Genomic DNA, 22,112 nt, shown 5'->3' on the forward strand with positions numbered 1-22,112 from the left:
CTTTATATATAAGTAGATTCAAAACAATTATTTCAATTTTATTAAAATGATCATATGATTGCATTAACTATCAAATCATTAAAAAACCAAAGTAGTATATAAATCTGAATTGTTCATATTATCAGTTGCTAGGGGAGAGGAATATTTCAGCAACCTATTTATTTGTTTTTGATGTAGTTGATTTACTTGCTACTTTTATTTATTTATTTTTACTATTTGAAACTTGAAGAGAACAAATGGTTGAAGGGAAAACATGAAATGACTTCATTATTTAAAAGCAATCCAAAAACATTTCTTTTGCACTGGATTTTTAAGAACTTACAGCATTAAAAAAAATACCCTAATTTATAATGTGGAAAAGTTTTAGAAAGGCTTTTTTATTATTTTGTACTTTAGGATAAAAATACGTTGTTCTGTTTTCTAAGTATTGCATAAGATTACTGTTAAAATCTACAGAACAAATATATGTTATATTGAGTAAAATTTTTATTTTACTTTTTACCAAGGATTTTGGTGGAAATTTGTACAATTAATTCTCCAGAATATGCTGTATTTTAAGCTTTGCAAACCAAAGTTCAAAAAAGCTTCCTGAATTTAGCTCAAGCTCACGTCTTGTAAGTTAGAAAGTGATCTCATCTGCCTTCATTCAAGAACAACCCACAAGCAGCCAATTACAATGTAAAGTAATATTTTTATTACTAGTTTACTGGTTTCAGCAAGACATTTAGGGCCAGGTTTAGAGGTGCAAAAGAAGGAGGGAGGGGCACATTGACATTGGCACTGAGACACACTTCACGTCAGGAAAACTTTGTAAAAAGAAATTTCACATAGAGTTAAATAATTTTTCTCACTTGGTGATAATCACTCAGGCAACCCATAACAAGGAGGGTGTAAAGAAGGAAAAGAGGGGAAGCTACTATACATGGATTTGAAAAATGTACCTTGGGTTTCATTTTGTTGTGGCAAAGCCCGATTGCTTCTTTTGTGTGATCTTTAAATTCACATTGTTTGGAAGGAAAGGATCACTTTTGTGCAAGAATGTAAATTTGTTTGGTCGGCTTGCCCTCTTTTGTTTGCTTCTTAATTAAGGAGGTCTTCCACCCACTCCGGTTCTTTCAGGTGATTTCCATAAAAGTTTGTGTTTAGAATTTTTGCTGTTGCTGCGTGTGTGTGTGTTCTGAGAGCATGCCCATCTGTGTTGCTTTTCACACAATCCGCAGCACTCTATAGTTTGTCTAAGCTTTTGGGATTGGTGAGGATTTCCCTGGCCAACCTCCAGGTCTGCTTGGCAGCGCTCTCCAGGGCCGAGTGGGGCTTGCCCTGGAAGAGGTCGAGGTTGGGCAAAAAGTAGTGAGGGCAGCGGCGGCACTGCAGGCAGGAGATGAGCTGCAGCAGGATGCCGTTCAGGCGGTCGCCCAGGCAAGCCTCGTCCCAGTCCGTTTCCCTCGGGTGTTTCTCGCACTCGTACAGCAGCAGCGTCTTCATGTGGTAGTTATTGAGCGGCTGGCCGGGCAGCTCCAGGTGGCGGTCCCGCAGCGTCTTCAGCACCGAGAGGCACTTGTTTCTACAGCCTCCCATCAGCAAGCGGTTCTCCGCCTCACCGAACTGCAGCACCCAGGCGTCGCTTTCTGCCGAGCTCTGCTTGCCAGTCAGCGAGTAGCACTCCTTGGAGAGCAAGTTGAACCCTTCGGCCTTGACCTCCGCCACGCGATTGGGGCCGGGCCAGGGGATGTGGGGCATAGGCCACTGTGCCGCGCTGCGAGGCCAGATCCCGGTGCACTTGAACGCTGGAGTGATTTGCACCACGTAGCGCTCCCTGATGCGCAACTTGACCTCACTGGTGTCGGCGATCATCTTGACCACGTCCCGGTAGCTGCATTTGTCCACCGCCTGGGCGACCAGTGTCTGGAAACGCGAGCGGATCTTGCGCGCAGAGAGATAGCCAGAAGCTGTGATGAACTCGACCCAGAGAGACATGCTCCGCTTCCGCCCGTCGCTTAGTTTGAGCACCGCACAGCCCGGCAGAGATCCGTCGTCCACAAAGTTGAAGACGCCCATCTGGTTGAGGTAGAGCACCACCTCGAACTCGGTGGGTGAGATGACCTCCAGCCCCTCGTAGCGGGCATCGATTTCGCTCAGAGAGCTGATGAAACGCGGCTCCTGCACCTCCACTTCCTTTAGCACATCCGACACTACCTTGCAGACCTCTCGGATGGTCTTGGCGATTGCAGCCTTGCGCGCCTGGCAGCGCTCGGTGTAGTATTTATTGAGCTGGTAAACCAGCTTGGCCTGAGCGGCGATCATGTTGGGGCACAGGTCCGGGCTGTACACCGGCGTCTCGCAATACGTTGAGGGATCCAAGGCTCACACACTGGTGGTGGCCCTGCGGCTGTGGAAAGGCGGTGCGTTCCCCCTGAAGCCCCAATTTTACTCTTGCTTTCCACCTGGGCTGACCGGCTGGTGATATAGCCGGCTGGCCTTTTCTTTTCCCTCTTTGGAAATCTTTTTTCCTTTCTTCCGCAGAAAATTAGAAAGAATATTTTTTTTAAAGTACTAGCTGGCACTTTTTCGCTGTCTTTTGATAAGTGAAATAAAGATAAATAAAAACGAACTTCTTGTGCGGGAGAAAATGGATTAGATGGTAAGAGAAAAAAAAAAATTAGGTTACCAAGAGGTTAGGCTTAGATGTCCGCAGCAGCCACGGTTGCCCAGATATCTGAAAATGAAGTCTTATAAGTGCCAAAGAAAATTTTAAAATAAGAGCAAAACATTCAGTCGTTCATTCTTAAACTTCTCCCTCGCTGGTAGGACGCCTTCACTCAGCGTAGGTGATGCCTTTCTTACCCTCCCCCAAAAGGAAAGTGAAGGATGTAATTAATGCCTGGAGAGCAGTGAAGTACAGCTCAGGCCGCTGTGCACTCTGAGGTTTGCAGACGCCCCGCGGTCTCAGCGTGCTGGTCTCCTTCTTCTCAGGGGTTGTGTCGTCGTCGCAGTTTTCCTGGTTTCCTACTGGAGGCGTTGTTTGGATTGAGTTGGTTTGTTTGGGGGGGGGGGGTCTTCCTGCCTCTCTCTAGGTGCAACCCGCTGCAAGTTGTTTGATATTCATTTCTGCCTCGTTATTTATACTTTTGGCCCTCGCAAAATCTATTTTAGTGTGACTGAGTCCCTGCTTGCGTTGTATCTGGTGTGCAGTTCTAAGGAGTCCGGGTTTTTCCTCTCCTCTGGGTTGCTTGTGCAGGCTCCACTTCTCCCTCCTGTCCTCTGATACCTGCCCCCCCACCCCTCTCTCTCTCTCTCTCTCTCTCTCTCTCTCTCTCTCTCTCTCTCTCTCTCTCTCTCTCTCTCTCTCTCTCTCTCTCTCTCTTAGTTTATGAATGGTCTGTGGGCCATCGTGAGGGGGTGGAGCTTCAGTTCCTACAATCCCTATGCAAGCTGTCAGTGCTTTAGCCAATCCGAGAGAAAGAGAGAGAGAGAAGACAAGCTTGGAACCCTGGCCCCCACCACACTGCACTTGATGGGGGGGGGGGGGTAAGAAAATAGGACAAGATAGAAGTCAAATGCTCTCACTCACTTTATAGTCCTATCTTCTTTAGCCTCTTTTCTTACCAGTTGCCATGAAGAAGAGGAGATTCTTTGTAGAAGGGATTCTGCTCTGGAAAGGCTGGAGCAAGGGCTGGAAAGGAGTAGTGGTTCCAGCGAGGCTCACTTTTGTTTTTAATTTTCTGACCACTCTGCACAAGGTGCAGACTCTAACAAACTGTCTTTGGCTTGAAGGTAGATGGGAGCAGGAAGGGGAGCTCGGGAAAGGACTTACATTTTGATATCTATTTTTTCTTTTTTTTTCCTCTAGTAAAGTTTTCCTTCTTTTTCTGCCTACCCCATTGTTGCCAGGAGCCAGAGCAACTGCTGTGTATATGTAAAGGAGCGTTATATGATGAGGGTTTATAACCATAAATCTCTGGTTAGTAATTTCCATATGATGTTGAAAAAACAGAACAGTACAAAAACTAGTCCAAATAGGTTGTTTGATCATGATTTCATAATTTAGATCGGATATTTTGGGCCATTATTTTACTATTACAAGAAGTAACAGATAACAAGAGAGAAAATACTTGAGTTCTGAGAAACAATGTAAATTATGTGTGGTACACATCACTAGGTTATACTTGCTGGTTAAAATAAGCTACTAAAATCGTTTTGGATTAAATCGAAATGAAGGAAAAGAAAATTGAACCTGAATTCAAGTTTTCTTACTATTTTAATACTACGACTTTACTTTTGAATGTATTCTCAGGCAGTGCAGCTTCTGATTTAAAGTCATGTTATTTTCATAATTGACTCTTGCTTTTAAAGGACTTGACTGGGACAAAAATCTATAACTGTCCTGTTATTGATTACCCAGATGGCCTTCCTCCTCTGCTGGCATCCCACCGAAACTCATGTGTGTTCTTTAGAATATGTATTATCCTTAACAAGCTGTGCGGCTGCTGCCTTGTAGGACTTTTGGAAGAGTAAGGGCTATAGCAAGGTGATTGACTTGCTACGGAGTTTATCTTTGCATTTAAGATGTCAGGATTCTCAGTCTTTTTAATACACTCAGGTAGTTAGGACTATTTTTAGTTTGACTTGGCTGATCATATTTCAGATGTGAGTTATATGTGGGGGTAAATAAAACCTGTGGCTTTGTGTGTGTGTGCAAAATCCAGTGTGTAGCTTTTGTGAAACCCTGTAGGAAAACTTGGCTTGCATTTTTGAAACCCAACCAGAACCTGCATTCATTTGCTAACGGGAAAGCTAATTTCTCTTTCTTGGCGTGAGACATTTGAATCGCTACCCTTTCCTTCGTTCTTAGTCTTTGGTGTGTCCGGATGGCTTGAGACTTGGCTGGCCTCCCCTTGTTGCTAAAACTCCTTTCTAAAGAGTATTTGGCTTTTTCTTTTTAAAACCAAGCGGGATTTATTGCTTAGGGACTGTCTTCAGTAGCAAGGTGTTGGGAAGAACCTTGCAAAGTAAGCATCAGCGAGCCTCTGGGACAGCAGTTTCAGAGGAGTTCCTAGGAATGATGGCAGTACTGGGCAGCTGGCTGCAGCTTTCCCGCCGGTCGGTCAGGAAAAGCTGCTGCTGCTGGACCTAGCTCACATCGATAACCAGGCGCATTCTGCAGTCCGGGCTCTGGAGGCGTTACTGGCCAGAGGGCTGCGCTCATGGGGTGTGGGACCATAGGGAGAAGCTTGGAACAAGGCAGCACTGGGCGGAGACTGATGGCAAGGCCCAGGTGCAGAGTTCCTCCACATCCTCCAGGGGCTAGGTCTGCAGCATGCACGTGGCCAGAGATGCCCGTGAGAGCCAGTGCAAGTCCTTGGTGCCGGCGGTCCCAGCGCTGCCTGCCAAGTCTTCCAGCTACAGGACAGGCGCGCCCGCTGCATTCACCTCTTCCAATCCGAGCAAGTTTCCTCACATCATGCACCCTTGTCCACGGTTTCTCCACTTCTACCTAGAGGCGAAGAATGATAAAACGTTACAAATGTTTTGATTTAAAAACAATTCATTACCAATTTACCCTGTCTAAGGTAGATGCTCTAGTAAATAATAAATCAGTTAAACAAAGGCGACTTTAATTTATCGCTGTGGTGCTAATTAGAAACATCATTCCAGCAATAAACTTAAACACTTCCAGCAAACACTGCCCCCTCCCCCTACCTCTCTCCACTGCCTTGGTGGAGAGCAGCTTCTGCTGTTTGCGGCTCTTCTCCCTGGTTGAATAATTGAAGGGGGAAACGGTATCTGAGGAGGCTATAATTGAAGAGCCCCTGTCACCTCCGCTTTTATGTATGTTGGTATAGAAGTCCATCAGCAGCTCCTTGATGATGTATTAAAACGAAGTGGCAGCTCCTTCTGCAGAAGATACGATGTTCTATTAAGAAGACTGAGAGAGAAAGAAACTCTAGAGGCTAAAAGCCACTTCAAGTCTTCAGACCGATTGATCTGTATTCTCTTGTTATAATCCGTCTCATCATACTTGAGTTAATGAGGCAAAGGAGGGGGAGCGAAATCTGATGGTCCTTGACAAATTCATTAGGGAGACTGCAGGACATTTTATTTGACTGTTAAACATCTTGTTTGTTTGGTTTAGGCAGTGCCAGTATCAGCATGCTTCTGCCCAGAACTGTGGTGTTGGGCTAGCTGGCTGCAAGACATTACTAAAAGGAAGGAGGACATGGAGGGTGGTTTCTCCCCCTTTGGACTGTAGGTAATGCAGAACCTTCAGACTTCTCTGGGCATAACATTGTCTGTCACTACAATGGGAACATCTAGAAATGTACTGAGGTGGGCGTGTTTTTAGTAACTAGAAACTAAAATATGTACACGTTTAAAACATTGGTTCCTGGTCCTTTAAAAATTGAGTCTGGTTAGAGCAATCACTCTACTAGTTTTTTGGAATATGTGAATGTTTAAGGTCCAGAAATCAGCCAGATTACTTCTCTTTGTATCCTGGTTTTACTTAATCATAATTAAATAAACTTGTAGTGATTAATTATATATCCTCCTTCATTGAAACCATTGTGAGCACTAACTTGGAAATTAAAAAGTTACCTACAGGTTATTTGAAAGAAGGTTGCTGTATTTAAATCTGAGGGATTTTTTTAACAGTTAAAATTGGAATCAGGATATGGTATGGAGAACAGTGCTAAAATCAGGAGGTGAGCCTACAGAGTACTTAAGCTGAACATTCTTCTAGTTGAAAAATAATAGGCAGTTAGGCTAAAGTCTTAAGTGATAGTATTTTATCCTAAACAATATTGAACTTGGATTTTTTTCAAAGTTTTCTTGAAAAGTAGTAAATAACCCAATTATAAAACTTTCTTGCCTAGAGAATTCAGTTATATTTTCTGTTAACATTGACTTAGACCCACTTAAGTGCTTTGAAAAAGAACCCTGTCTTCCATTTAGGGGAAAACAGTCTGGGAGAAAAAAGCAAGCGAATGCCCTTTGCCTGTCATCTTCATACAGCCCTGCATGGCCAGGAAGAAGCCGGCTGCTGCTGCAGGGGTGTGTGGCTGGGGAGGACGGATGCAGCAGTCCACGGTTTTCTCAGAAGCCAGAGCTTCTGTGTGCCTGACAGTCATAATCCTGTTTACGTTTGCACTGAGCACAGAAGCCCTAAACTGTTTTGTTCTGTGCTGATCTTCCCTTAGAGATATGTTTACTGGATTAAACTTCAGTGCAGTTTTTACTTTATCAGATTAGTGAGATTTAAAAGGTGTATCTATTTTATGGTGTATAAAAATAGTATAGAGGAGTCTAACAATCTTTACAGGGAATACACAGATTTTATATGAAAGGTCTTGACTTCCTATAAACATTTTAGAAACATTCAAGAAATAATTAAATTATTCTCTTTTAAAAAGTCTCTGAAGTACTTATACTTTTCAGAATGCAAAGGACTCAGTTTTTGCCTGTATATATTCTTAGCCCCTGATCTAACTTTCACAAATCTAGTATCTATGTAGTGACTAGAGTTTTAATCTTTAGATATTGAATTAATTGATGTCATTATAAAAAAATACTTGACTTTTAGAAAACAAATTTCTAATATTGTGGTCAAAATATAATTTTGGAAATAAAAACTATTCTTTAAACTATTAGTAAAAGCTGGAAAGAAAGGAAATTACCCAAACATGGTTTGTTAGTGTGCTGGTTTTGATGGAATTTTGTATAAGTAACTGAATTTAAATATATGCAAGAAATTGTAACAATTATGGAGAGTATACTATATACAGTTTTCTTTACTATTATCTGTCATTGTCTGCCAATCACTGATGTGATTTTCCAAAACTCTGAAGTTTTCCACAGAATGTTTCTAAGGTATTGCTATTTATTATTCTGGAATTAATTTGTAATAACCAGTAATTGAATATTTTCTTTGAATACTTCATTTTTATTGTCTATTAATTATTTTAAATGGCCAAGCATGCTGTTAAAATACTTCATTCTGTTTTACAAAATAGCTTCAAAGCAACCGAAAACCCTCGCATCTCTTTGATTGGTAACCTAAGGGTATTGTTCCCATTTAAATAGTTTGAACTTAAGATAATGTTATGTCAGGTAAAGTGATAGTCTTGACTTTGCACAGCAAACTTGTCGAATGGTACTGAAAAACACAGTTTTATGAACTTGTCATAGGTATTGTTTGGTGGACATACTGAGTTTTTTAAATTACCTCCCATATTACTGTTTATTACTGTTGTATTTGCACAAATTAAACTAGTCCATTTATAACTCTAGCATCATTTAGTAAGATGAGAAGTGGGTAATATAATATATATGTTAAGTTTTTCTCCCAAGTTGAACAATAACTGTTCAAATGAGTACCACATTAAACTATACATAATTTGATTTCACCGAGATAATACAAGACTAAATAAAGTAGGAAACTTCTGCTTGGCGAATGAAAATAGCCTGTAGCCTGACTGAAAGGTAAGCACCATTATAGGAGGGCTGGAGAGTATAAAGCATGAACACAAGCAAACTTAGCAAGTACTTGAACTTTACTGTAGTCTCATCTATGTTATATATGGTTTTTGCCATTACCAAGAAATCATTAGCTTCTTTTCATTTTAAAGGTACACATTTTTTGGTTATTTCATTCTTTTATTCCCATACATAAGCATTTGTTCTGATAAGTTTCTTTCTGTTACTACCTTCTTCCTTTTCTTATTTAAATAAAAATTTCAAGCAATTTAAACTTATTAATGTACCGTAAGTAAAATATTAAAATTTACCTGCCAAATAGCTTTAGCTTTAATAACTTCTGGTTTTCACTATAATCTCAGAGGAGAGGATTCAAGTAGCAGATCCAAGTCTTAACTATTAAGGGCTGAGCATATAATATATGGATTGCTATTTGGGTCTCTTCTTCCTAAGGAACAACATTTACCTGGGATTTAATGTCATTTTCATAAGATGGTCAGTAAACCAGAATTAGTCAATACTGAATTTATTGGTAAAGAAATCAGGATTTTATGGCTCAAAGGTGTGATGTTTATGAAAATAATACAACTTTAGTACATTGTATATAGTAATATATATTTCTTGAAATCTTGGTGCTGTTATTCTATTTCTGTTGTCTCTTATGCTTAGTAGCAGACATTAATGAAAGAGATTAAAATATAAGACTTCAAAGTTTGCTCCATATTGTTCTCAGGCCACATGGGATATTTTTGAGGACCCATGTTTGAAATTACCAGATAAGCACATCATAGGAGTACGTTTTTATTACACTTTAAGAAAACTAAAAAATAAATAAATAAATAAATAAATAATAAAAACCTAAAAAAATAAAAAATAAATAAAAAAAAAGAAAACTAGCCAGTTTATACACTTTATTGCACAATCCGTACAATACTCCATTTGTGGTATATTGATAGTAACTGACTTGAAATAATATCCCCCTGAGACAGCAGAACATTTTTAATGAATGTGCTACTTTTAATTAAAATGTTAAAATCCTAATCTTCCTTCAGATGTTTTAAGTTAGAGTAAAAGTTATATGCTATGCAGAGAAGGTGGTTTCTCTGATTTCTTGTAGTGACTAAGAAGCAACAGAAAGTCGTAAGACATCTGTGTAGTAGAAATAATGCTTGAGATCCAAGAAATCAAAACTTTTTTTCCTACAACCATCTGAAATACAGTGAGGATAAAAAACAGCTGCTTTGGCCTGTGAATATCAAGTTCTGCCCTCTGTTTCTTCTCTGAATTTTCCCTTTCTATCTTCTCTTGTTATCTTCAGACCCTAAAGAGTCATCCTCTTATTTTCTAACTTGTTTTGTCTGTAGACAAAATCCAAGTTAGTAGGTTTTTAAATCAGTGTAGATAAAGTTGAAAATCTTTGATCTGTGCCTCTGACTGTTTCTAAGTGATTTGCTTGCTGGGAGCAGACACTGTCCATGCCCTTTCACTTTGCTATCAGCTAGGTGCACACAGAGGACCTGCAAGGCTACCAGATGCATAGTTAATCATCAGCGAGGTCAGTAAGGTTCCAACTATACTCCACTAGGTCCTCTAATCCCAACATTTATTTGTGTACAGTAACTTTTTCTTAAATGCTCTAAAATTTGCAGCATTTTTTTAAAAACTAACCAAAACTTTCTGTAAATATTTAATGAACTATATAAATAGATTTTTTTTTAAAGGTGTAAGGTTGTTGCTGTACAGAGCCTACTGGATTACATAAAGGGATATTCTTGTGAGTGTTAGTAGAGAGGATCCACTTGAGAAACAAAAGCTGTCAGAGTGACGTGATCAAGTCACAGTCACTACCCATTTCTCAAAAATGGTTTTTAAGATGGGGCCTCACTGTTTGCCTCAGGCTTGCCTCTGGCTTGCATTCACCTCCTCAGTGCTAGAATTGCAGGTATGTAGAGTATAATAAACTGTATTCAGTTCTGAAATAGGGTGTTTGGATTAGGTGATCGCTTGTCTTGTCTGTCCTAACAGCAAATAGTATAACAGAAGTCATTGTTGAACTTGATGAGCTTATTTTAATCATAATACTTTCTGTGAAATTTTAGCCTTTCAGTGTTGCTCTGGTATAGGGTTATGACAATTTTTAATGAGAAAAACCATAGATAATTACAGATCTTTCAGACCCTTTCTTTAAAAAACCATACATTCTAGATTACTGGTAGTTGGGAAAGACAACAAAAGAACAACTTGAGAGAAATTAAAAAAAAATTGGAGCATTGAAATGAAGCACGGTGTGTATTCTTATAAAGATACTATGCATTTAAAGGTGTGAGCAAGGCTGGCAGATACTTTTTCTTTCCTAAGTAATGAATGGATTCACAGTTTAGATATTTTCATGAAGATTGATGTTTTGTAAATATTAGTTTTTGAAGACAAAGGATTTCGAGTTTACAGTTAATTTTAAAATGTATCTTCTTAGAGAAATGACATGGCTCCAAGAAGCTATGGTTTTCTAAGTTCATAATTTATTAAAATATGTATCCAATCTGGGAAGTGGTTCTCACACATGTGTCCCTAAAGAAGGAAATTTTTATACTTTCCCATGCTCTTCGCTTGTTTTCATCAGAAGATTTGACAGGCATAAATGTGTTAACATCTTTGATTTTTACAGATGTTCCTAGTTTTCTCTCAAACTGTAAAAGATGCTGTATCAGAGAATCGTGGGAGGAAATACTTTCAACACTTCCTTTCCCATATGCAATTCCTTGCTTGTCTAAGATTGTGGATGTTTAGTATGGAGAGAAGTGATGCAAGATAAAATAGATTGTGATCCAATTGTTCTCATTTTCAAATATAGATCAGCATTCTCTTTGCTGTATTGTGAGTTCTCTCTGATATAGCTTTTAAATGAGCATAGCTGAGTACTTCACTTTTGTGTTAAGTTCACTGGAAGTCCCTCATCAGTGCATTTAGGAGTACCAGGTGGCCACCAGGAGAGTTGTTGATGGGCACTCTGTGGGTTTGCAAAGTGCAAACCTAAAAGACCAAGAGATGAGAAATGCATTGCTATTTGTGAATTTATGTTTTATCTCACTTCACTTGAAAATTTATGAGTAGTGTGGCTTAAGGGTGCTGGAGTTGTGTGTTCCAGGGCTTGCCCCCACTGATAACACCCTTGTTGGCGTGAAAGTGCAATGCAAATTATGACAGTTACAACCTTCTGTTTTGTTTAACCTGTCAGTAGATTTCCTGGCTCAGTGCTGAGGGCAATGGTGTGTTCAGCTAGTCCATATTCACCTAAACTTAAAAGGTCAGGTTTCTACAGGCAAGCCTAGTCAAAGCCTAATTGATGAGGAGGGCAGGGAGACAGAATTTACTGTTCTGTTGGCTAGTTTCATATCGTTAGGTTGTCCTGAAAGCATCAGGCAGTCACAGCCCCTTTCATGTAAGTGCTGACCCTAGACAGGAGCTGACAATCAAAGGAGGCAGCCACAGGAACCAGTGCAAGTAGGCTATTGATTTTTCAGTTAGGTCTAAGTAGTTTGTAGTATGGGTAATGGGTGACAGAGGCAGGTATGTCATTATCAATGAGCTCCAGAACAGTAGCGACAACCCTCCCTCATATTTCCTTCAGCACTGACAGTATGCATCCAGAGGCGGTCAATAAATCGCCCAACCCTTAACTGACAAGTGCCTGGGAGGTTTAGGTTGAGGAATGGAAGTTACAGAGCTAAACTTCTCTTCTTAAACATGTAAAAGATCCGGCAATGGAAGAAGCAGTTACAATGTGGTAACATTTTGAACTTCTGATTTGAATGTGCCTGTGCAACTTTGAAAATCAGAACTGGGGTTACTTAGCTAAGATAGAAATGACCCAATTATTTCTAAGGGTAATCTAAAAAGATATTTAATTTAGGTTATAAAGTTTTACTTTTATTAGACTAACACTTTCTTTGGTGATTATTCTATCACCAAATTTAATTAATTAAAATTTATGTTTCCAAATACATTAAAATTCCTAATCTCTAAAAGTTTTAACTACAGACCAATTAGAAATGGGGGTGGGGGAGGGGAGACTTGAACTTTTGTAAATGCAACTAAGTGGTTGTTATTTGACCTTAAAGTTTGTGTTTTAATATTTTTCACAATAAAATAATAAGGATAGAGGGGTCATTTAATTGTTAAAATTTGACAAATTATGATTATTTCTGAACTTTGATTTAAAACATTCATGTGGATAGTTACATTTAAAGAAGATACAATTTATATTCATGTGACCCCAAATATATAACAACTTTTGACTAAAACTGGATTTTTTTCTAATTTTGAGATATTTTACATTTAAATCAATCTGTTTTGTTTCAGTATATAAGTAATATAAAAGAATATAATATTTATAACTAGGAGTTGGGGTTGTTCCATGATCTTTGCAAATTATCACATGTTTACATTTTCTACAAACTTTAAACAAATTGAAATAAGACAGAAAAGTAAATGTTTTTTTAAACTTCCTTAAATAACTTATCGTTATGATATCTTGTTTAACACTGTGACATTCTGCAGACCCAAGTTTAATCTGTAGCATCATCTAGCTGTGGAGCACCCTGCATGGACACATGAATCACTTCTACTTGTCGCCAGCAAACTACAAATCCCTTTGAAAGGAAGCACAAACCAGCAGTTTAACGCACAGCAAAAGTATTGGTACTTAAAAGTATTTTTTTAAGGTGATAGTGGCATATCTGTTTGAGCATTCCATCCTGTTTTCTTTTTAAGATATAGAAAATAAAATCTGAATTTGAGGAAGATGGCTACTAGAAGTGTTTTAAGAAGCTTTAGAATTGTGTGGCTATTATTTGGGGAAATGTTATTCAGATCCCTCAATGAATGTTAACCACCTTTTTGGGCGTGTAGATTCTTCATGCAGGATTTCTTTTAGGATCATTGCTTTTCTTCTGCTGTTTATAAATCATTGACTTGGTCTGTATTCTCCTGCTGGCTTAGGTGAAAAGATTTAGCTTAAGAACCTTGGAATTTCTCGATCATTCACTGTATTAGAGGTAGAACTTCTTGTACTACATTTGTAACCTTCTTGAATATATTGTTTTTTTAGGAATGAAAAAAAGCTTCAGAAAGGGGACAAATTAAATTTTCATGAAAGAAAATCCTAATCAGCAGTGACAGTGTAAGAGAAAGATGATTGCCACTTGGCCATTGTGGAGAGGCACTTAGATTTGGTGTCAGTGCTTCTGTTAATGATGACTAATGTCTTTCTTGGAGCAAGTGCATGCTCAAACATACTGCTGCAGCCTGGAGAGAGAGGGCTTAGCAATAGACACCATTACAGCAAGGCTTTAGGTGTCCTAAGACAAAGACTTGTTAATACAAACAAACTGGCCTCCCATTGTAATAAAAAATGCAAACGTGATCCTAAGGTGTTTAACTACAATTACAGACTATTTTATATACAGTACCAAAGGATTGTTAGGTTAAAATATTCTTGATTTTGTCACTGAAAGAAATGACACATATACTACCTTGCACAGGATCACAGACATTAAGAAAGTTTCAAAAAGAAGCAGGTTTTTTCATATCATATTACTGTATCCCGAGCAAATGCTCTGTACTTACAAAAAAGGGGATGAGTGATTCAGAAAACCTTTTTAGATCTTTTAATCTAAAATATATTGCTTCCAAAAAAGTAGATGGCATGTGTTATTTTTTCAGTTGCTCTCCAAAGCGCAAGACCTTTTAGAAGGACATTTGCAATGCTTGTCATATTATTTCATATACATCTTATTGTCCTGACATGTCTCAACAACCATGAGAACACAGATGTCATTGCATTCAGACAACACTAATTACTCTGGGATTTTTGCAGCCTCAGTGCCTGCCTGTAACTGTCGATTATGATTGTTCATGCATCCTGTACTGGGAACACTTTTCACATGAAGATAGTGAGACAGGCCTTTTAGTCCTCTATTGTTCTCAAAAAGAAATTGGAAAGAAAAAAATCCTGACACATCAGTTTCATTCAGTATTTTACATTTGAGCCATGTTTTGGCAACCTTTTCGTTTCTGGAGTGCGCGTATTACACTTTAGTATTCAGTGAAATCTATTATCTGTGTTCTTTAACCTTTAACAGTTTTCTACATTACTCTGTCTTCAGGCTTCATAGGAAATTTCTTTATGTAGCATGCAATTTGAGAGAAACACTAATTGTGGTATGAGTCTTTTAGAAGTGACAGTGCAAAACAATAAATATGCATGATGTGTTCTTCTGGTGTGCAATTTAATGTTTAATGAGAAGCAAAGACAGTCTCGATTTAGATAAGTGCAATCAGCTTATGCTTTTAACACAGGTCAGTTCTTTTCTTTGTTTAATTTCTGCTACAACATTCTGAATTTTATTTGATGATTCATGTTGTTTAGGTGATTTTATAATGCTAGAGGTCAAATAGTGGTCAGGTTAGGGCCCTGGCTATTAAATGTGAAGGCCAAATACATGTTTTGATAAAAAGCATAATCTGTGTTAATTACCGATTGGAAAAATAAAAAGCTCTGATAATGTAACTTCACATGCTGATGAAGCAGAATTGAAGCAGCTTGATCAGAGATGTATGATGGGATAAAACTGCAGTCTCTGCTGTACAGTTATAGTAATTATGACTAATGAACCGTCCAGTCTGGATGAAATGGCATGTCCATAGGGACTGTGTCCAATCAGTTGTGACTTATGCAAGCTGAACAAACCATGGATGAGATTCCATGTTCTGTACTAGAAGAAGTATGCTCTTGCTTATTAATACCACTTTTTTAGACAATTTTAGGTGATTGGAAGCTATCTAAATATTGTTAAATATATAGTTCTTTCTTTCATATATTTATTTAAACATATATTTATTCACTCAGCCTTACCTCTTATCTTAAGCACATAGATTACTATTTCGTTGATCCTGTGACTACTTGACTGACCTACTTTATTACTTCTGTAGATTCCCCCTTTTTCATATCTATTTGTTTTGTTAGAGCATATTATTCACTGACCAGATCTTGGCAAATGCTCGTGAAATAATAATAATAATAATAATAATAATAATAATAATAATAATAATATATATATATATATATGAACATCCTCACATTGCAGACCCAATAATAAGTGTTTTGCCTGCAATTAATTCATAAATTTTTCACACTCACTCTGAGGTAAGTATTAGGTTATCATTACTATACAGATACAGAAACTGAGCTGTGGGAAGATTGAGTAACTTGCCCAAGATTGCATACTTGTGATATAGGATTGCTTTGTTGAGGCTAATTGTATTCTTCTGATCCAAATCTACTTCAGAATTATCTTTACTTCTCTTTTTTCTAGCCATCTCTCATTTTGTTGTTTTTGACAATCTAATAAAAGTGAGAGCTCGGCCGGGCGGTAGGGGCACACGCCTTTAATCCCAGTACCAGGCGGCTCTGTGTGAGTTCAAGGCCAGGCCAAGCTACAGAGTGAGTTCCAGGAAAGGCGCAAAGCTACACAGAAACCCTGTCTCGAAAAACCAAAAAAAAAAAAAAAAAAAAAAAAAACCTGAGAGTTCATGTACAAGTGTAGAATTCTAGTAATTCATTGGACATGTTTTTAGTGAAGAGGGTTTTCAAGGTGAAGTTTATTAATGTGTGTGTGCCTTTGACAAAAAAAAATGTATCTAAAATGTAATAATGTAATTTACGCAAAAATGTAATGCAGTCATCAAACTTTAACCTATAATGAGAAAACAACTTGCACAGTTATAAGAAAGTAAGTAGTGCTGGTAAAATAAACTTGGTTCATTTTCATTTGGGATTATCTATACTAAGGATTATCCCACTGAACCAGGATTCAAGTATTTGTATTGACTGAGGATTCCATCTACTACTTGCTAGATTGTAGGTTGTCATAGAGTTTTTGGAGAAGGTATTGGAAATAAAAGACAAAAGAGAGGAGCTGGAGAGATGTCTCAGAGGTTAAGAGCACTGGCTGATCTTCTAGAGGATCAGGTTCGATTCCCAGCACCCACATGGTGGCTCACAAGTGCCTGTGATGAGAGTTCCAGGGAATCTAATACCTTCTTGTGGCCTCCATGGGCACCAGGTACCCATGTGGCACACAGACATGCATGCAGACTGAAAACTCATGCATATAAAATAATAATAATTTTAAGATAAAAGAGAAACTTTTGAGTGACTCAGCAGTAGATAAATTGTTTTGAAAAATTCATGCTTATGTGCTGTTTCACTTTATAGGGTTTTACTTAGGGGAATTGAATAAAATAGACTTTTTTTTTTTTTTTTTTTACTGATTCCCATCCTGAAGTCTTTGTCTTTCCTTGAAGCTGTCACATGTGCTGCCAAGAACTCTTATTTGCACTATTCTAGGTATCATTAATCTCAAACAGTTCCATAGTCATGTTTTAATTTCTGTTATCTCCTTTATCATATTGTGTATTCCTTTCCTTTTATTATGTTTTGAATATAAAAAGTTATCGGAGCCGGGCGGTGGTGGCGCACGCCTTTAATCCCAGCACTCGGGAGGCAGAGCCAGGCGGATCTCTGTGAGTTCGAGGCCAGCCTGGGCTACCAAGTGAGTTCCAGGAGAGGCGCAAAGCTACACAGAGAAACCCTGTCTCGAAAAACCAAAAAAAAAAAAAAAAAAAAAAAAAAAAGTTATCGGAAGGCAGAAATTTTATTTACTTAGTAGCACTTTATGACTAAGTACATAGCACATGCTTAATAAATGTTTATAGACAAGTTGATAATTGTGATACCCTCCTCTTTCCAAGAAATCTGTCACCACATTCTAGTGTTCAGTGTGAAGTTTGTAGAGTAATGAGAAAGTCTTTCAAAACTCAGTTGAAATAAGATGCACAGCATACTGCTAATTGAGCTCTTATTTTGTACCAGGCAATAGTCTAAGCAACTTTGTCATAATATTCTCAATGAGTCCATAATGAGTTATATCATTCTATTATGTATTTATATAGAAACCAAGGTAGAGATATTAAATAATTTGATTTTAAATGAGGAAGTACTAAAACATGCCTTGTAGATTTTGAGTTTATTTAAAGCCATCAGATTTTTATGGATATACTGTCACTACCATTCTGTTTTCTGTAAGATGTCATCTCAACAGTAGTTAATACTTTTTAAGTGAGTTCCGCCTTCTCACATCTGAAATGATTTCCGTTACATTACCAACTGTTGTCTTCACAAGAAACTCCAAACCTTCTTTACTGTGAATTGTTTCCTCTCTTCCTTCTCCCGTCCCCTTTCCCTAGGCCTCCCCCTTTTTGTTGTTTGTTTGTTTGAGACAGGGTCTCTTTACATAGCCCTGGCTATGTATATGGAACTTACTGTGTAGACTAAGCTGGCTTGGAACTCACAGAGATCCACCCCATTCTGACTTCTGAGTGCTGCTATTAAAGGCAACATCCACCAAGCCCAACCCTCTCCCTTCTCCCCTGTCCCTTTATCCCTCTCCCCCTTCCCTCTACTCTCTCTCTTCCCGTCTCTCCCTTTGCTCCTGACCCCCTTCCTGCCTCCTCCATTCTCTTACTACCCATGTCTCTTCTCCCTTCTCCCCTTTACCCTTTCCCCTCCTTCCTGTCCCCTCTCCTCTCTCCCCAACTCCTCTCCATCTACTGCTGGCCTGGAGCTCTTTGTAGCCCTCCTGCCTTTGGGGAATTAAGAGAAAGTATCACCATCCCTAGCCCCATCTATTGTCCTAAAAGATGGACAGAATCATGGCATTTCACTATGAAATGTTATGACAGGACCAAGTAACACTGAGAGATCTAGAGAGCTTGGGCAATTACCATCCTGTAGGTAAGTTTTAAGAAAATGCTTGTGATATAAACTACCTTAGAAAATAATTTTAGACATTCCCCAAGTAATTTGTAACAAATTATAAGAAAAAAATCTTGAAATTAAAATTTGGGTGTTTCTAAGATTGAAATGGTGTTAATAAAGTGCTACATATTTCTACTTAAGAAACATTGTGATTTGTACGCAGGCTTTGCACAAAACTGAAACCACCACACTGTGGAAGAGGAAGCAGTTTACCAAATATAGCAAGCTCTAGAAGTAAACTGAGTTCAGTTTCTATTTTGAGTTCAGCTTTTACATGGGAATTTATGAAGTGTAATTTTACAAATGCTGTAATACTCAGTATATCTTACAAACTCATGTCTGTATGTTTTGGTTATGTAATGGGTTCGTGCTCACTAATTAAAGGACCAAGTTATATTTATTTAAAATGTTTGTAACTGTCTTATTGTTTATATTAGTGAAAACATTTAAGTCTGAAATTGCTGTCAGCCATTGATTCCTTAAATTTTAAGATTAGAAATAATTTATAAACTGTCATCTAAATATTTAATTTAGAAAAAAGTCCAGTAGCATTTTAAAATAGCTCATTGAAACAACTCTTTTTCATATTGTGTTTTACTAAATCATGTTTGATTCATTCAGAAATTCCCTTTCAGATATAATTCAGCTACTATAACTTAATTTTCAAAGCTCAAGAACATAAATGTGATTCTGTCTTTGGGTATTTCTTATGGAAAATTGCAACTGTACCATTACATAATTAGAATGTTAATTATATTTTAAATGTTTCAAAATATAGTTTAAAATGAGGACAAATGACAAACATACCACCATGTTTTGATTTTACATATACTTAACATATCTGAACAAAAGATGAAAACAGTGAACGTGTACAAATAGTCATGTTTAGTATGCTTTAATTTTTCTCGTTGCTCGTTTACTATATTTAAATGTATATACTTATATAAATCTAGTTTACACTGTGCCTTTAAGGAACCCTTGATTATGTGGTTTTACTGTATTTTGTAATGTCTTCTATATGTTAAAGAAATAAGCCAGGACCCCATTGAGCTCACCTACTGCTTTGGCATGGAAAGTGTCAGCTGGAATTACCAGGAGAGTTATCACATTTGAGATAATCCATACGCATGCATGTGCGCGCACATTCTTATATGTATGTGTATTGTATATACTACCATACCATGTGATACATGAGCAGTGTGATATCCTAAAGAGATGTCATTCTTATAAGACATCTTAAACATGTCATTCTTGCCATCATATAATATGCATTTTATAAGCCTTATGTTATTAGGTTATGAAGGTCTATGTATTTTAGGCTTATATATAAATTTTCCATGAAGTTAAAACATTTGAAAATAAACTTAATTCTGTGCATCTAGAGTGAATAAGGTCTGATTTTGTTAACCTAGTATATCTTAGTTTCTGATAATGTTTCTGCTATTTGGGTATTGAAGACTTTTAATATTTTGTATGCAGATAAGTTTTTAAGAAAATATATTGTAGATGTATCCAACCTTCTTATTAAATAAGAAACACAGAACCAATGCAAAGAAGAAAGCCAAGAGGTCAGAGCTAAGAGCTAAAACCTTACCCTTCCTCCTGCGGTGGTCCTACCTCTCCGAACCAGAGCTACCCCTGTGTTAAAGTCTTTATATAGAGTTCCTGTCCTGCCTTCTCATTGGTTGTAAACCAAACCACATGACTGCCTCCTCACGGCCTGTCTGTATAGGCCTCCAGGTTTTCCATGATTGGTATTAAGATTAAAGGCATGTGTATCCAATAATGGCTGTATCCCTGAACACACAGAGACTTACCCAGCTCTGCCTACCAAGTGCTGGAATTACAAGCTTACGCCACCACTGCCCTGCTTTCCTATGGCTTGCTAATAGCTCTGACCCCCGGGCAACTTTATTTATTAACATACAAATAACATTTTAATACAAATAAAATATCACCATAATATATTATAGGTTATATATTATTGTCTGTTCTGATAACCCATATTGTTCAACTTTCCTTTGTTTTCTCTGTTTCTTATAATTTTTGTTGTTAGTTTTTGAGACACTCTAGACTCAATATTCCAAGCTGGCCCCAAACTCACAGTAGTACTCCTGCCTTAGTCTGTGAGTGCTGGGATTACAGGTGTGAACTGCCATGGCAGGTCCTACTTCCTATAATTTTCACAAGAGGAAGTTAAGGGATGATCTCCACATCCCCCGTCCTTCAAGCATTTTCTGAGAACATACAGGGGAGGGTTAGCAGAAGTTGCCTGTGTGTACAGAAAGCAATATGCAGTTATATTGCCATTTATCATAGCTACCTATAGCAATGTGTGTGTATGTGTGTGTGATTATCTTTGCTGCTTTCCTCTTATAATTCACAGAAAAAGTAAATATATATATATGTATTACATATATATTTCACACACACACACATACATATAGTCTTTTACAGAATAATTTAATGTTCCAATTGCAAATAGGAGAAGAAATATCCTTAGAAAATAACCAGTGATATTCAACAACAATGAAAAGAGCTTAGATGCACAGAATATTATATGCTGATTGGTAGATTTGCAGACGGGGGAAAAGATGTTGACTAGCCTTGTGCATTTAAGGCCAATCTTTATGCAAGAGCCAAGAGGCTCAGGAGATAGATAACATGTGAGCAAAGCAAATAGAAGAATTAAAAGGGAGACCAAGATGGAAAGAGAATAGTGGAGACTGATGGATGGTCCATGATGCTGAGGTAATGAATGCTGGACCATTTACAGTGGATTGAAAGTAGTAATAGATACATAGTAGAGCATCTCTGTTGTCAAATGATCCCATAGAGACTATATTATATTCTAAGACATAGATAGGAGGATATTCCGTATGTGTGCTTGGGGGTGGAAATTGGTAGGTTGCTATTTAATACAGTAATTGCATTCATAATTATATTTACCCACTTCTTTAGGGTAAAGGAAAGACTGAATGCTCATTTTCTTTCCTCCTCCTCCTCTTCCTCCTCCTCCTCCTCCTCTTCCTCCTCCACCTCCTCTTCTTTTAAAGGCAAAGTCTTTCTATGTAATCCTGGCTGTCATGAAACTCACTATGTAAATAAGGCTGGACTTGAACTCACAGAAATCCACCTGCCTCTGTCTCCTGAGAGCTAGGATTAAAGGCATGTGCCACCATGCCTGGCTGAATTTTCATTTTTAGTAGCACTATAACAAGTTAACACTAATGCAAGGTTTCTCATTTGGTAGGTCTCTGTACTTGAAATCAAGGGGTTGGCAGAGTGCATTCCTCTTTATAGGTTGTGCCTTCTCTCTAGTCCCTCTAGTTTGTTTTTAAAGTATTGTATTTTCCTTTAATTTTATATCCTATTTGTATATTAAGATACAGTTATTGGTTGTTCACAGCTAATGTACTAGCTAAATACTAATTCAGTTTACAAATAATGATTAGTTAGAAATTATGTTATTTTTACTAAAATGTGAGCACAGATTTAAATTGCTGTGAATTGGTCAGAATATTAGTCATACTGTTTAATCTACTTGTAAGCAACAAAGTGTATCTTGTGGGGTCTCTTATATGCCACAGGTCACTTTTCCCTATGTAGAAGCATCTTTAGTTGCAAGAAACTTACTTGTATGTGGAATATGATGAAGTGGTGACCATTTACACTGTCTTAATACGTAGTCACCACTAAGCTGTTTAAACACTAACTTACCTATTAGCAAAATGGCTTTAGGGAAAAAAAAATAGTTGGATAG

General features: G+C 37.8%; 2 protein-coding genes across 5 annotated transcripts in view; one reads left to right on the forward strand and one right to left on the reverse strand.

Moving 5' to 3' along the window:
• The window catches only part of Lrba (LPS responsive beige-like anchor protein), a 563,056-nt gene that overhangs the window by 320,102 nt on the left and 220,842 nt on the right, over positions 1-22,112 (forward strand). The gene's annotated exons all lie outside the window — the stretch shown is intronic.
• On the reverse strand, positions 672-3,267 carry Mab21l2 (mab-21 like 2). The gene has a single exon (XM_052731916.1). The coding sequence runs from the start codon at positions 2,302-2,304 to the stop codon at positions 1,225-1,227; it is 1,080 nt and encodes a 359-aa protein (XP_052587876.1). The 5' UTR covers positions 2,305-3,267; the 3' UTR covers positions 672-1,224.

Source organism: Peromyscus californicus, unplaced genomic scaffold, assembly GCF_007827085.1.
Source record: "Peromyscus californicus insignis strain IS unplaced genomic scaffold, ASM782708v3 Scaffold_9__1_contigs__length_137607984, whole genome shotgun sequence".
Classification (NCBI taxonomy): domain Eukaryota; kingdom Metazoa; phylum Chordata; class Mammalia; order Rodentia; family Cricetidae; genus Peromyscus; species Peromyscus californicus.